The 14,171-nt window shown below is 41.3% G+C and overlaps 1 protein-coding gene across 3 annotated transcripts in view; it reads right to left on the bottom strand.

Annotated features, from left to right (window-relative positions):
* LOC102920034 (protein transport protein Sec23A-like) overlaps nucleotides 1-14,171 on the bottom strand; it is a 52,654-nt gene that overhangs the window by 9,615 nt on the left and 28,868 nt on the right. For all 3 annotated transcript variants that reach the window (XM_076550602.1, XM_076550601.1, XM_076550604.1), the window contains exons 14-17: nucleotides 9,786-9,939; nucleotides 6,644-6,721; nucleotides 5,105-5,266; nucleotides 89-175 (exon numbers count right to left, since the gene is read on the bottom strand). In XM_076550602.1, coding sequence (XP_076406717.1) covers nucleotides 89-175; nucleotides 5,105-5,266; nucleotides 6,644-6,721; nucleotides 9,786-9,939 — 481 coding nt within the window. The remainder of the gene's footprint in view (nucleotides 1-88; nucleotides 176-5,104; nucleotides 5,267-6,643; nucleotides 6,722-9,785; nucleotides 9,940-14,171) is intronic.

The following is a 14,171-nucleotide window of genomic DNA, read 5'->3' as shown; positions in this document are numbered from 1 at the left end:
CTAAATATGAGCCACACATTAGACAGGGAAAACTTTTTACTCCGAGTAAATAGATTTTACATACAAAGCTTTAATGCTATTGTCTTACCTCACCATGATAAATCAAAATCTGGAAAAAAGTGTCCATGAGAAGAATGCGATCTGCAAGAATGCTGCTGCTGTCCAGAAGAACGGGCTGAAAGGAGGCAATGACAGAGACGAAGGTTATCGTTTGCAGTTGTTATTTTGTTTTAAATTTGCATACTAGGTATTAGATATTACAGCATCATCCAGCAAAGTGTGCTGTTGTAGCTCCTTATCTCCCTCATCTTTGTTCTTCAATGTCAAATTCATCATATGTTGCCTGACATTGTGAATTCTCAGTGCATTTTATTTTTCTAAGGAATCTCTCTAACACTGAAGTAACAATTTTAAAGTCTATGTGCCAGGCGTGATGGTGACCAACTTCAATCCCAGCACTTGGGAGGCACAGGCAGGAATCTCTGTGAGCTCCAGATCTGCCAAGACTATATACAGAGACTCTGTCTCAAAAAATAAAATTTAAAAGAATTAAGGGGAAATCAAAGATGGTCCCTAAGCCTGGGGACAGTAACACTGAGGAAATGATGAAAACTTTGGATATAAAACATTTAGGGTGCATGAGAAAATAGCTCTGAGTATGAAATGGAGCATCCTGAATTGATTATAAGTTTGAGTAACACACACACAGAGACAGCAACCAAGCTATAGTTTTAGACTGCATCACTTAGAGAAACTGAAGATAAGGAAAATGAAAAGACTGAGCCCTTGCCAAGTAAAGGGGCTTATGCCTGTAATCTCAGCACTTGGAAGCTGAGGCAGAAGAATCAGTGAGTTCAAGGCTAGCCTGGGCTACACAGTAAGATGCTGTCTCAAAACAATAACAAAACAGATATTAGCCTCTTAATCTCTTTTTAAGGACTTAGATTTAGAAGTCTAAAAGGGGGAACCAGCAAAAATGAGACTCAAAAGCTCTCTGTGGACAGAAAGAAACTGGGAAGGAATAGTAGTAGGTGACAAAAGCCCAGAGCAAAAGTTTTTGAAGGGAAGAGTCCTCTCCAGAGAAATGCTGTGCAGTTCGTTGAAGGAAACTGTTCAACAAGTTTGCTGGATATAAGTTGAGAAGAGAATGTGAGTGTGGGGAAAGGGGGCTGGCTAAAGAAACCCACCCTGACCCTGGAGCCCAGAACTAGAGAAAGATGGCTCAGTCAGATCAGAGCCACCTCTGCCCCTGGCCAACTGACTTGTGAAACCAACCAATCACAGAGCAGGATTGCAGACCCCTGGCCAGGCAGGGGAAGGGGGATGTTGACTCCACCCCTAAGACTTCCTATGAAAACCGCCCTGCCTAGTGAGTTAGAAAAAAAGGCTATTCTCTCCAGCCTGGCAGAGGCAGCTACTCTCCTAGACTTCTCCTTCCCAAATAAATCTCTTTCTCAAGAGTTTCTTGGGTGTGAAGATCTTCATTCACTGGCATATCGAAGATCCTTGCCGAGATGTCCCCCAGGGAATAAAAAGGGAAAGCTGAAACAGCAGAGCAAGGAGGAGCTAAACAGATCTTTGCTGAAACTTGCTGTGGGGTGTTCTGTATGTCCTGTGGGAGCCCTTCTTGGGTTCTTTGTGGCGTTACCCAGCAGGTCCGAATAGAGGATGATTAGGACAATGGGCCTGAGTGCAGGTGTCTGAGATGGTCTGCACTTGGCTGTGCTGGGGGATGGTCTGTATGTCAAGTTGTTCTGATTGATCAATAAATAAAACCTGATCGGCTGTGGCTAGGCAGGAAGGATAGGCGGGACTAACAGAGAGGAGAAATAAAAGGACAGGAAGGCAGAAGGACTGACTGCCAGATGCCGCCATGACCAGCAGCATGTGAAGATGCCGGCGGGCCACCAGCCACGTGGCAAGGTATAGATTTATGGAAATGGAATAATTTAAGCTATAAGCACAGTTAGCAAGAAGCCTGCCACGGCCATACAGTTTGTAAGCAATATAAGTCTCTGTGTTTACTTGGTTGGGTCTGAGCGGCTGTGGGACTGGCGGGTGACAAAGATTTGTCCTGACTGTGGGCAAGGCGGAAAACTCTAGCAACAGAAACTCGACCCTCAGTGGATAGAGCAAGAGCTAATAAGTAACACTTTTCTCTGGAGCCAGATGAGATTGCTACATTTCTGCAGGGGTTTCCCCTTTTGCAGAGTGAAGCAAAAGAAGCAACATCTTAAGCCAGAGAAGCAGAGCTCTGCTAGGAAGCCCCCTTAAGTGAGGGCTGAGCAAAGGTCAGCTGTAGAGGCTCTCCAGAAGAGGAGCAGGATTGCTATATCCTGCAGGGGAGACCATCCCCCATCACACCAGGTATACCTTGACTTTCCCAACGAGTCAGGATATCCTTCCCTGCTGAAGCAGTTCCAGGCCTAACTCTCCCGAGAAAGTCGGAAAAATTTTCCCTTCCAGGGTTGGGCTGCTTCTTTGCAGTTCCAGCCATCAGAGTTGTGCTAAATAGCTCCAGGTGTCTGGGACACCTTCAGGGCAGAGCTGTTGTTCTGAGCAGCAGTGTGCAGGATACCTCGCCCTCCAGGGCTGAACTGTCTCCTTGCAGTTCAGCCATCAGAGCTGTGGTACACAGCTCAAGGTGTTGCCTGACTCCCCAGGTAGTCAAGACACCTTTCCAGAGTTGCAAAACGTGCAATTTACCTACCTTTTTGGTGCCGAAACCCTGAACACCAAATCCAGAGTTGCAAAACTCACGTTTTGCAACCAGTTTACTAACAATGAGGTCAGAAAGCATAGATGCTGTGGATATCACTCTATATAAATAAAACACTGATGGCCAGTGACCAGACAGGAAGTATAGGTGGGACAAGGAGAGAGGAGAATTGGGGAAACAGGAAGAATGAGGGAGAGACACTGCAGCCACCGCCAGGACAAGCAGCATGTAAAGACTCTGGTAAGCCACCAGCCACGTGGCAAGGTATAGATTTATAAAAAATGGGTTAATTTAAGATAAAAGAACAGTTAACAAGAAGCCTGCCACAGCCATACAGTTTATAAGTAATATAAGCGTCTGAGTGATTATTTTATATGTGGATTATGGGACTACAGGGCTTGGTGGAACCTGAAGAGAAGCTCTCCAGCAACACATAGACAACAGGGTTAGAGAGAGAACAGACAGTACTTGCTGCTGTTTCAGAGGTCCTGAGTTCAGTCCCCAGAACTCACATCAGGCAGCTCACAACTCCAGGTAACTCTGGCTGCAGTGGACACAACAGCCTCCCCTGTGTCCTCCATGACCACCTGCATACATCTGCACATAGTGACACACATACACACATATGTAAAAATAAATTTAAAGTATGGGGGGCTGGAGAGATGGCACAGCAACCACATGGTGACTGGGAACTGCCTGGAACTCTACTTCCAGGGATCCAACACCCTCTTCTAGCCTCCTCAGACACCAAGCACACACATGGTGCTCAGAAATAAAAAAAACTCAAATTTAAAAGAAAATATTCTTTTAGCATGGACAACAAATAACTTTGAGTTTAACTGTGTTGGGGAGCAGAGAAATCAAGTGATAATTAGAACAAAGTGAGTTTTTGACGATATGCTTTCAAAGATAAGTGTTATTCAAGTTACTATGTTAATGAGAATGGCTCAGAAACTTGAGAGAGAAAGAGAACTAACACTAAAAGAAAAACATAAGGCAAATGCAGTTAATATTTGGCTGGGGTTGGACAAGGACAGGTGCTCGAGAGGAAGGACTCAGTTCTCTTCCACTCTCAGGTGCAACAGGTAGTAACAAGCGAGGCATAGTGGTGGTGCATGATTTAATCCTAGTACTTGGGAGGCAGAGGCAGGAGCACCTCTGTGAGTTAGAGGTCAGCCTATTCTACATAGTGAGTATTTTACTCACTAATTTATGAGAATTGAGGTATAACAATCCAAAAGATATAATAAACACACCAGTTATCCAAATAGTACATCAATTATATAGGTTTTTACAGAGGCCCTAATTACTCAGGGTCAGAGAATCTGAGCTTGCTTTACCCAGCATAGCTGCATAAGAAGATGGTTTGGCCACAGGCATGGTTACCAGGTACTTGAAAGGATCTACACTTGGCTGTACGCTGTGCTTTGATCTAGCAAGGGGAAAGTTTTTTCTCTCACCCCTTGGCATGTTATAAAAAGACTTTTGAATAAACCTTCTAGGCTGTTGGATATTAATCCAGGCTCTCCCGAAGCTATCCTGAGTTTCTGTTTTTCTTCTTTCAGCTAGGTCTCTCTTTCTAGCTAATATTTTCTCATTCCTCTCTCCTTTTTCTAAGAACCCTTAAAAAAGGTGGGAACTGGCCTCCCACAGGTTTTTAGATTTTTGGTTTTGGTTTTGGTTTTGGTTTTGGTTTTGGTTTGTGAGACAGGGTTTCTCTGTGTAGCTCTGACTGTCCTGGAGCTTGCTTTGCTTGTAGACCAGGCTGGCCTCAAACTCACAGAGATCTGCCTGCCTCTGCCTCCCGAGTGCTAGGATTAAAGGTGGTTATGTAGTTTTAAATGGTAAAATGGACAATTCAAATTATGAAAAGGAAAAACTATTTATTTGATAATAGATAAAAATGTGTGGAACAGTTTCCCAAAATAACTCAGAGGATGACTTTATCACTCTTCCAAATACATATCTTGGATCAAGTGTATCTTACCTTCTCAAAGGACCAAAGGAAAATAAGGTATATGAAAACAAGAGACTTAACTATGACAGATTGTTTCCCAGACATGAAGCTATGAAGTTAGCCATCTCCTGCAGAACCATGGTCATTTCTGAGCCTTCAAAGACTAATCATAAACTCTGGGGAGTTTTGTCAACCAAACACTAAACAGTCAACCAAGAGTATCTTCTATAATACTTTTGTATTATTTAATGATATAACCTACCACACCACCTACTACACAGGGAACACTCAAATATTTTTAAATTAATATCTTGCAATCATAATTTAACAAATTCCAAATTCATTTAAAAACAGCAGTTGTTTTCACTTTGTTAATACCACACATCACAGTAACAAGACAAATCAACTGTCTTGTTTTTACCTCTTACCTCTGCTGGACCATTAAAAGAATAGGCATACAGAGTAGGCTGAATCATGATTAGAGACTGTGTCAGATCTTGACGCATGAAATGGTGACGATAATATGAACTCTCATCAGGACTATTGTTAAAAATTTGCAAGAAAGGAGATCTTCTCAAATGAAACATAAACTACAAGACAAAACAGGTGAGATAGCTTTTACTGATTTTAATATGGCAATAGCAGTTCCATAACAAAACATTTGGTTATATTACTGCGTCACATTAGCAACACACACAAATAAAAACACCGTCTGTTAAAATATATACTAAAGTAGGATTGCAGTGATGGCTTAGCAGTTAAATGCACTTACTAATGGACTGAGGGGTATCGGGGCTTCAGTTACCAGAACCCACACTTGGTTCAACAACTCCCTGAAATTTCATTTCAGGGCATCAGAAGCCCTGGACTCTGCAGGCAATTGCACATACATGGTGCACATAAACTCATATGTGCATATACACAGACAATTAAAATAAAAAATAAATGGTTTTTTCAAAAGAATACTCTAAAGTATATCCCAAGAAAGCTTGTTCATGAGCTATGTCTGGGCTGGTGAAACAGCTCCACAGTTAAGAGAGCCTGCTAGGCAAGCATGTGGATAGGAGATCTGCTCTGGCACCCAAATAACAAGCTACATGAGGAGGTCAAGGCATGCCTAGGCTGGAAACCTTGCCTCAAGAGAAAAAAAGGGGGGGGCTGGGCAATAATGGCACACACTTTTTATCTCAGCTCTTAGGAGACAGAGGCAGGGGGATCTCTAAGTCTGAGGCCAGCCTGGTCTACAGAGTGAGATCCAGGACAACCAGGGCTACAGAGAAACTCTGTCTCAAAAGACCAAAAGAAAAACATTAAAAGTTGAAGTTTCAGGACAAAGATTTTATAGTCAAACATGAACCTTACTGAAGCACTAAAGATACAAGTGTATAACCCCAGCACTTGGAAGATGAAGGCGAGAATGTGACAAGTTCAAAATGAACCCTGCCTACAAAAGAGACCCGGTCTCAAAAACAGGAAAACACACACACACACACACACACACACACACACACACACACACACACACACAGAGTGAAAGTCTGTAAGGCAAGCTAAGCTCACATCTCCTACCTGGTATGGCACTATAAAATTGTTCTCAGTGATGACTATATGCCACCAGATTATCTCCTCAGTAAAATTACAGCACACATCTTCTTTTGGCATAGCTGTAATTGGAACCTCTTACCTTCAATAGCATGCTAATGGGCTTTAATCTTGTTTGCACCCACAGTAAGCTTCAGTTAAATCTTCAGGCACCATAAATAGTGACTATCTGTAAGGCCCATATAGGGATATTGTATTCTTTTCATTAACCACAGAGCATAAAATTAATTTGAGTTATCCCAAAATTAAAAGAATAATCCAATAATATATGTTCATAGATGATTATTAAAAGATAAACAACAAGAAAGATGAAACTCAGTGCTATTGGTAACAAGAGAAAAGAGCATATTCTTTGACTAGCTTACCTGTGGATAAAGGGAAAATGTTCCTGAAAACCGGAAGGAACTTGGGTCATCCTTGTGATATTCTCCAAATTTCTGACACTAAATAAAATAAAATATTAGTGATTAGTATAATAACTAAAATTCTGCCCATAAAATTCTATATATAAAAAGTTGCTAACTTTTTAGGAAACAGATCCTCAAGATAGGGTAAAGTTGGAATACTATGTATTGACTTAGCAAGAGACTAATTACAACCAAAAAACCATTTGAATTTCAGAAAGGCAACAACTTGCTCCAAAATGTTTAGATTTGTTTTAAACAAGTGTCTTTTGTAGCAAACAAGGAATACGTAAATGCCAATGGGGGGAGAAGGGAGAGGCCAACAGAAGCTTCCTGAGACTATCAGAGTATCTTTTCTCAATACTGGCCAAGGACAGAATGAAGCACAATCAACACACCACAGCAGCTACAGAAGTAAGCTGCTGGTCCAAAGTCTGCCACCCTGAAAGTGCCCAAAAGAAAAAAAGTCTGATAAAGAGAAGGATTTACAGAAGCAAAACTTAGAATGAAATAAGGTCACTCGCACAGGCAACAGGGAAGTGAGTCACCTATGAGAATATGACAAGGGGCATCATCCTGCCGCCTTGCCCGATCACGAACTCTTACTACAACAGGCAATGAACCTTAACCATCAACCTCACTTTGTCAAGCAAAAGTCTCAGCCCTGGAGGCCCATTTGTTGGAGGCTTGGTCACCAGTTATAAGCACCAGTAGGAGGAAAAGGGACTAGTGGGAGGTATTTTGATCCCTGGGGGCATGCCAGAAAGGGAACTCAACAACCAGTCTTCCTTCCTCACTGCATCCTTGAAGGGAACTCAACCAGTCTCCCTTCCTCACTGCATGTTTGAAGGGAACACTATAACCAGTCTCCCGTTCTCACTGCAGCATCAAAACAGTCTTAAAGCAACAGGGCCAAGGATCACAACCCAAAAGCTTTAAATTGATGAGCCAAAGTAAACCCTTTCTGTGTTGTGGGGAAGGAAATGTGACTAACACTTGGATGATGCCATTCTCCGTTCTGCACACCATATGGCTAAGGCACAAAGAAATGAGAAGAGATGTTTCATAAAGAGTTCAACAGTGCTTTGACTGTATCAGGCTTCTCGGAATTCCCTCCACTTGTCTCCTGATGTGACACAAGAGCAGAGTAAACTCTTCCTGACTCCATCCACAACCTCTTCTCTAGCTCAGCTGCCTTGCTGCTCTGCTGTGTTGCAAAGTGTTCAGTGTGTGACTAACAGCTGGCTATACATGGTGAGGAAACTAATTTTGTGGCTCGTGCAATTGTCTAATTCAGTTATTCACTAGGACCTTTTGATTTTTATTAATGTTTCCCTTTTTAAAATATACCAGACAATTTAAGCCATTTGTGAAGGGAGATGTGAGATAGAAAAGAGCCTAAACCTGCTAAGAACTCTTTAAAAAAATTATAGTCCTGAGTCTTTTGTGCAGCAAAGGACAAAGAAAAAAAGTCGTTTTTCTCTCAATAAAAGGGGTTTGGTGGGTTTTGTTGTTAATGCAGAGCGTACTATAAAATTCTAGTGTCGTATGTGACAACCTATGGTTCCAGCAACATGGAAAGAGCACTTTACTACAAATCACAGCGACTGCCCAAGTACATACCCCTGATACTTCAGCTTGTAGAATCTCAAAACAATAGGACATTTATGAAGACAAAGTCAAGGTCAGGTGGTGCAGGCCTTTTATCCCAGCACTCTGGAGGCAGAGGCAGGCAGATATCTGTGAGTTTGAGGCCAGCCTGGTCTATAGAGCTAGTTCCAGGACAGCCAAGGCTATTACACAGTGAAATTCTGTCCCAAAAAACCCTAAATAAATAAATAAATAAATACATACATACATACATACATACATACATACATACATACATAAGACTATTTCAGAACACAACTTACTATCCACAAAAGGAAAGCTTACATAGTTGGTCAGATCCCAGATACACCAACATATAAAATTACAGTCAGTAAAATGCTAGGGCAAAATGCAACTTAGGAAACAGAAACACCCCTATTTGAGAGCACATTGCTAGAACTATGCATTGGGCATGATGGACAAGGCTTGAATATGATCACCAACACAAGAAATGTTTTTTTTTTTTAAAAAAAAAAAAAGACATTTAAAACAGTGCATTGACTCAAAGCACTGGCTCCATGGCCCATGACACGAGGAGGTGTGTGCAAGAAACTGGAAATAGCTTTTGTAGGCAGGTTGGAGGCTCAGGAATGTATATGGATCTATTGATAGTGATAGTCAAGGAAATTTTTCTGCTATGAATATATCTTGTTTTAAAGAAGCACAAGTAAGATTCTTAATCATTTTTCCCCATCTAGAATCAAAGGCCCAGGGAAGACCTGTGCCAGCCTTGGTGGTGACAGTGTTCCATCACTGGTGGCTGTCCAAGGTTAAAGCTCATTTGAAAAGACATATTGTATATCACAACACCGCTTTCTTCACTAAGAGGTATTGGGAGAAGGGTGTGATCTTAGGTTGGAGAAATCTAGACAATATTGCAAAAGTAGCTAATTCTAACCAAGCTCACCTGTTGACACCTGAGGGAAACGTTAAAGGCAGCTCTCTTGGTAGCTAACAGACAATTCTCAACCATGTGTTTAAGTTGAAGACAGAATAAGAAAGTACAGGATAGAGTTTACAAGGTAAAAAATGAAATGTTAAGAACTGTTTAAGCCTACAGTTCCAGGATATGAGATTAACTTTAAGGACAGTCTACATAGTGATATTAAACTGAAATTAAAACAGAAAATAGAAGCCAGAGTAAAGACTAATCACACACACAATAGTAATAGGAAGCTCCAGACCAGCCAAGACTACACAAAAACTCTGTCTCAAAACAGAAACAAAATTCATAGAATTAGTAATATAAAATTAATTTCCACACTATTCCACACCACAAAAATAATAGTAGCATAATTACCATTCATTTTCAAGGAGTGAATACTTCTATTCACTAGGTCATACTTTGAATTCGTTCTTCGTACAGTTCTTCCACCCACTGTAAGTGCTTTAAAGGACATTTACTATAAAGGAAAGCTGACAAGCTGAGAAAAGCACAATGTCCGCTTCTTACCAGTCGAATGAGTTGTCTGTCCAGCCATCTAAGCACATCTGGCCCTTCCTCTGTTTCTGCTCTGTATATTGCCAGCCGGGCCATGAGAATGGCAGCTGCTTCCTGGTCAAAAGATGCAGCAATGTTTTGGATTTGAGTTTGAGCATCTGCCCAGCTAAAGAAATAAGAAAGCACAGAAACAGAAATGAATTATATCATAATACCACAGTTGGCTACCACACAGAGCTACACTTAAGAGAATACAGAATGCCTCCTCAACATTTCAAAATTCTAATACTACACAGATTAATTAGCATTATTAAAACATCACAAATTAGCTGTTCATTACACTGGTTTTCATAAAAACAAAACCTTAAAATATTTTTTAAAATAACTCTAAAGGAACTTCTCGAAACATATTCTGTAAGACATCAAGATTTTGATAAGTAAATAGAATGGGTCAGGAGGACGGCTCAGTGAGTAGACACACCAGCACAAAGACCTACAACCTCAGTTCAAGTACCAGATCCCACAATGTGGCAGGAGAAAACTGACTCCTAAGAGCGCTCCTCTGACCTCTATTTGCCTACAGTGACCTGCACATGTGCACACATAAATAACAAATCAAGATCATTTTTAATGAAATAGCATCAGTGAATGTGTATGATGTAGAAATCCTGACGGTGACATCATTCCTAAGAATTCTTTTTACATAAAAAAGTCCATACACATGCACACAAATACACACTATAGACAGAGAATACCATATACATGTGTATAGACAAATACTAATTCCTATCAGTCTTTATCTTTAATTTTTATTGATTCTTTGTGGAATTCATATCATGTACCCCAACCAAACTCATCTCCCTGTCCCTTTGTATCCATCCTCTGCCCTAGCAACCTCCCGCCAAAATAATTTTTTTTAAAAAAAGATAAAACATACATACAAACAAAAATCTCATCATGGAAGCTGTAGCGTGTCACTGTGAGTCACACAGTATACCCTTTAGTCCAGACATCTTTACTTGCAAATGTTCATTGCAATAAACCACTGGTCCAGTTCGAGACCTCTGGCTTCTGCTACACTATCAATACTGGATCCTTCCTGGGACTCCTCTTTGATATCCTATTGTTGCCCTGTCTCATGGAGATCCTGCAGCTTTGGATCTCAGGACTGGCCCCCTCTCATGCTCCAGCAGTTCATAAGTGGGATGGATGTTGGAGCTGGCCAACTCATAGCTCTGACTCTGGGCCTGTATGGTAGCTGAATTGGTCAGACTGCCAGCTCTCCCACTACCTCACCACCACGGTGAGCTCTCTAGTGCTGCCCCAGCTAGCTCACTCAATGATGCAGGTAGTAAGGGGTGGGGCCAGTTCTCCCACTCTCATGCCCTCAGGGCCAGCTCACAAGTACCCACACCACCAGGACCACCAGCTCTATTGTACTGCCCAGATGAGGTAAGGGGCCCACTCTTCTGCTCTCCCAATCTCATGTCCCTGAGTGATGCAGCTGGTGAGGGTCAGGGCCAGCTCTCCCACTCTAGTGTTCCCAAGGCCAGCTCTCTGGCCTGCCACAGATGGCGAATAGGGGGAGAGCATCTTTCTCGCCCACGCCACTGAATGGCAGTATTAGTCTTTATCTTACTATATAATGCTATGTTGAATTTTATCATATTCAACTTTAGAAAAGCAAAACCTTAAAATAATAAAATAAAGGTTTTATTCTCAACCGTGGTAAACAAAACCTCAGAATTTTATTCTCATTAGTCTTTAGTTCTATCATCAGTGATAAAAATCCCATATCTAAAGCTGCTTTGTACTCTTCTCTTTCCCTGTTAATACACTGACCAAGACAGATCAAAAGTTAAGGGAGGGAGTTCAACCTGACAGTACAAGCCTATAATCCCAATACCTGGGAGTTAGAGACAGAAAGATCAGGAATTCAAAGACAGACACAGCTGTACAGAAAATTTGAGACCAGCCTGAGATACATGAGACCCTGTCTTTCAGAAACAAAAGAGGTTAAAAAAAATCATGGAAAGCAGTAGTAAGTCTCCTCAAAAGATGAAAACTACCACACCTGGGGCTGGAGAGACTGTTCAGCAGTTAAGAGTGCCTGCTTCCCTGCCAGAGAACTTGAGCTCAGTTCCCAGTACCCATATCTAGGGACTCATATTTGCCTGTAATTCCAGCTCCCTCTTCTTACCTCCACAGATACCTACACCCACATGCACACACCCCCACAGAAACACAAGCACACACATAATTCAAAAATGAAAATATTTTTTTAATAAAACTTCCATATGATCCAGCAAAACCACTCTCAAAGAATCAGTCTGCCCTTACAGGAGACACCTACACATCTGTGTCTACTCTGTATTCTCATCACATTACATTACCTAACCAACTTAGGCACCCATTAATGAGTGGATGGACAAAGAAAACAGCATGCTGAGCACAATGGTGAAGGCCTATGATCCTAGGACATAAGAAGCTGAGGCAGGCTGGGCTTAGTGGTTGCATGCCTCTAACCCCAGCCTGATCTACATAGTGAATTCCAGGACAGTCAGAGCTACATCGAGGTGCGGGAGGGGACTGACAAGGGAGATCACTGCAAACTTCAGACCAGCCTGAGCTACAGAGGAAAAAGGAAAAAGAAGGAAGGGGTAGGAAATGTGGCCTTAGATATACTACAGAGATTTATTCCACTGTAAAGGAGAATGAAAATACACCAGGAAAATGGGTAACTAGAGAGCTATCATGTTAATCAAGTAAGTCAATCTCATAAAGACAAGTATTGCATTTCCTTCCATACATGGAATTAGAGGGGTCAGTAACAGGAGACAGTAAAAGCAGGACTATCACAGACGAGGAAGGGGTTGGGAAAAGGGAGAGTAAGAAAGGAAAACAAGAAGGACATGACCAAAGTGCATAAGGTCATAAGGAACCCCAGCACTCTGTACAAATGACATATGCTAATGAAGTGATGGGCTGGGAAATGGCTCAGCGGATAAAGTGCTGGCTGTGTAATCATAAGGACCTGAGTTCCAACCCCCAGCACCCCTGTAAAAAGCTTGATGCTGAGGCAGGCCTGTAACCTAGTGCTAGGAAAGCACAGACACGCAGATCCCAGGGGCTTGCTGGCCACCAGTCTAGAGCAACAGCAAGCTCAGGGTGCAGGAAGAGACATTTTGTATCGAGCACTAACTAAAATGAAAAGTGATAGAAAATGATACTTGATGTTGACCTCTGGCTTCTACAAGATCATACATGGATGAATGCGCACACACACACACACACACACACACACACACACACACATACACACACACACACACACACACACATACATACACACACACACACACATACACATACACACACACACACACACACACACACACACACACACACTTATATACATACAGGGGAAAAAGATTTGAAAAAAATTAAAGTGAGAATCTCAGTCTGAGTGGCTGATATTATAAATAATGTATTACTGTGTAGGCCCTGCTGGCCTGGAGCTCACTACGTAGCCTATCTTAGTTAAGGTTTTCATTGCTGTGAAAAGACACCATGATCACGGCAACTCTTAGAAGGAAAACATTTAATTGAGGGTGCTCGCTTATAGTTTTATGCATATTTGTGTGTATGTTGGATAATTTTATGCCTGACAAACCAAGCAATTAAAAATAACAAAATGTGTTTTCAGTGGCCTTTAAACGTTTTGTTTTCATACTAACTCACTTTTATTGTACTTAGTAAAAGCATTCATTCCAAAGGATGGGAAGAAAAACCACAACTAACCCTTCAACACAGACAGTTTGAAGAGCAGTCTACACCACACCGTCATAGTGGATCAAGCCCCTAATAGCACCTAATCCACAAAGCAGGAGCTGCATGATGGTATGATAAAAGAATTAGAGCATCAATAACACATGGGAAATTATAGTTATAGACTAAACATCAGCTGAAAAGAAATGTCATTAATCATAGCACTATATTATTAAGTATATATGATATATACTTCACATATGTGTATGCATGTATAAAAGTGTATATGTACATATATGTATATATTAGTGTCTATATAACATACTTCACATATGTGTATGCATGTATAAAAGTGTATATGTACATCAATGTGTATATTAGTATCTACTAAATACAATGTTTGATTCTCCCTATGGGGATAAGGTAAATAAAATTTGTTCACTTTTTTTACTGTTGTTATTAATTTTGATTTAGGAGTGTGCATATGTAAACCTGTCTGTGTATGTATGGGTGGGTGCCTGCAGAGGTCTTAAGAGGGCATTAGATCCCCTGAAACCAGAGTTATAGGCAGTTGTTAGCTTCCCAACACGGATGCTGGAAACTGAATTTGGGTCTTTTCTAACAGCAGCA

Source organism: Peromyscus maniculatus, chromosome 14, assembly GCF_049852395.1.
Source record: "Peromyscus maniculatus bairdii isolate BWxNUB_F1_BW_parent chromosome 14, HU_Pman_BW_mat_3.1, whole genome shotgun sequence".
Classification (NCBI taxonomy): Eukaryota; Metazoa; Chordata; class Mammalia; order Rodentia; family Cricetidae; genus Peromyscus; species Peromyscus maniculatus.
This window is presented reverse-complemented; position numbering and strand designations above follow the sequence as displayed.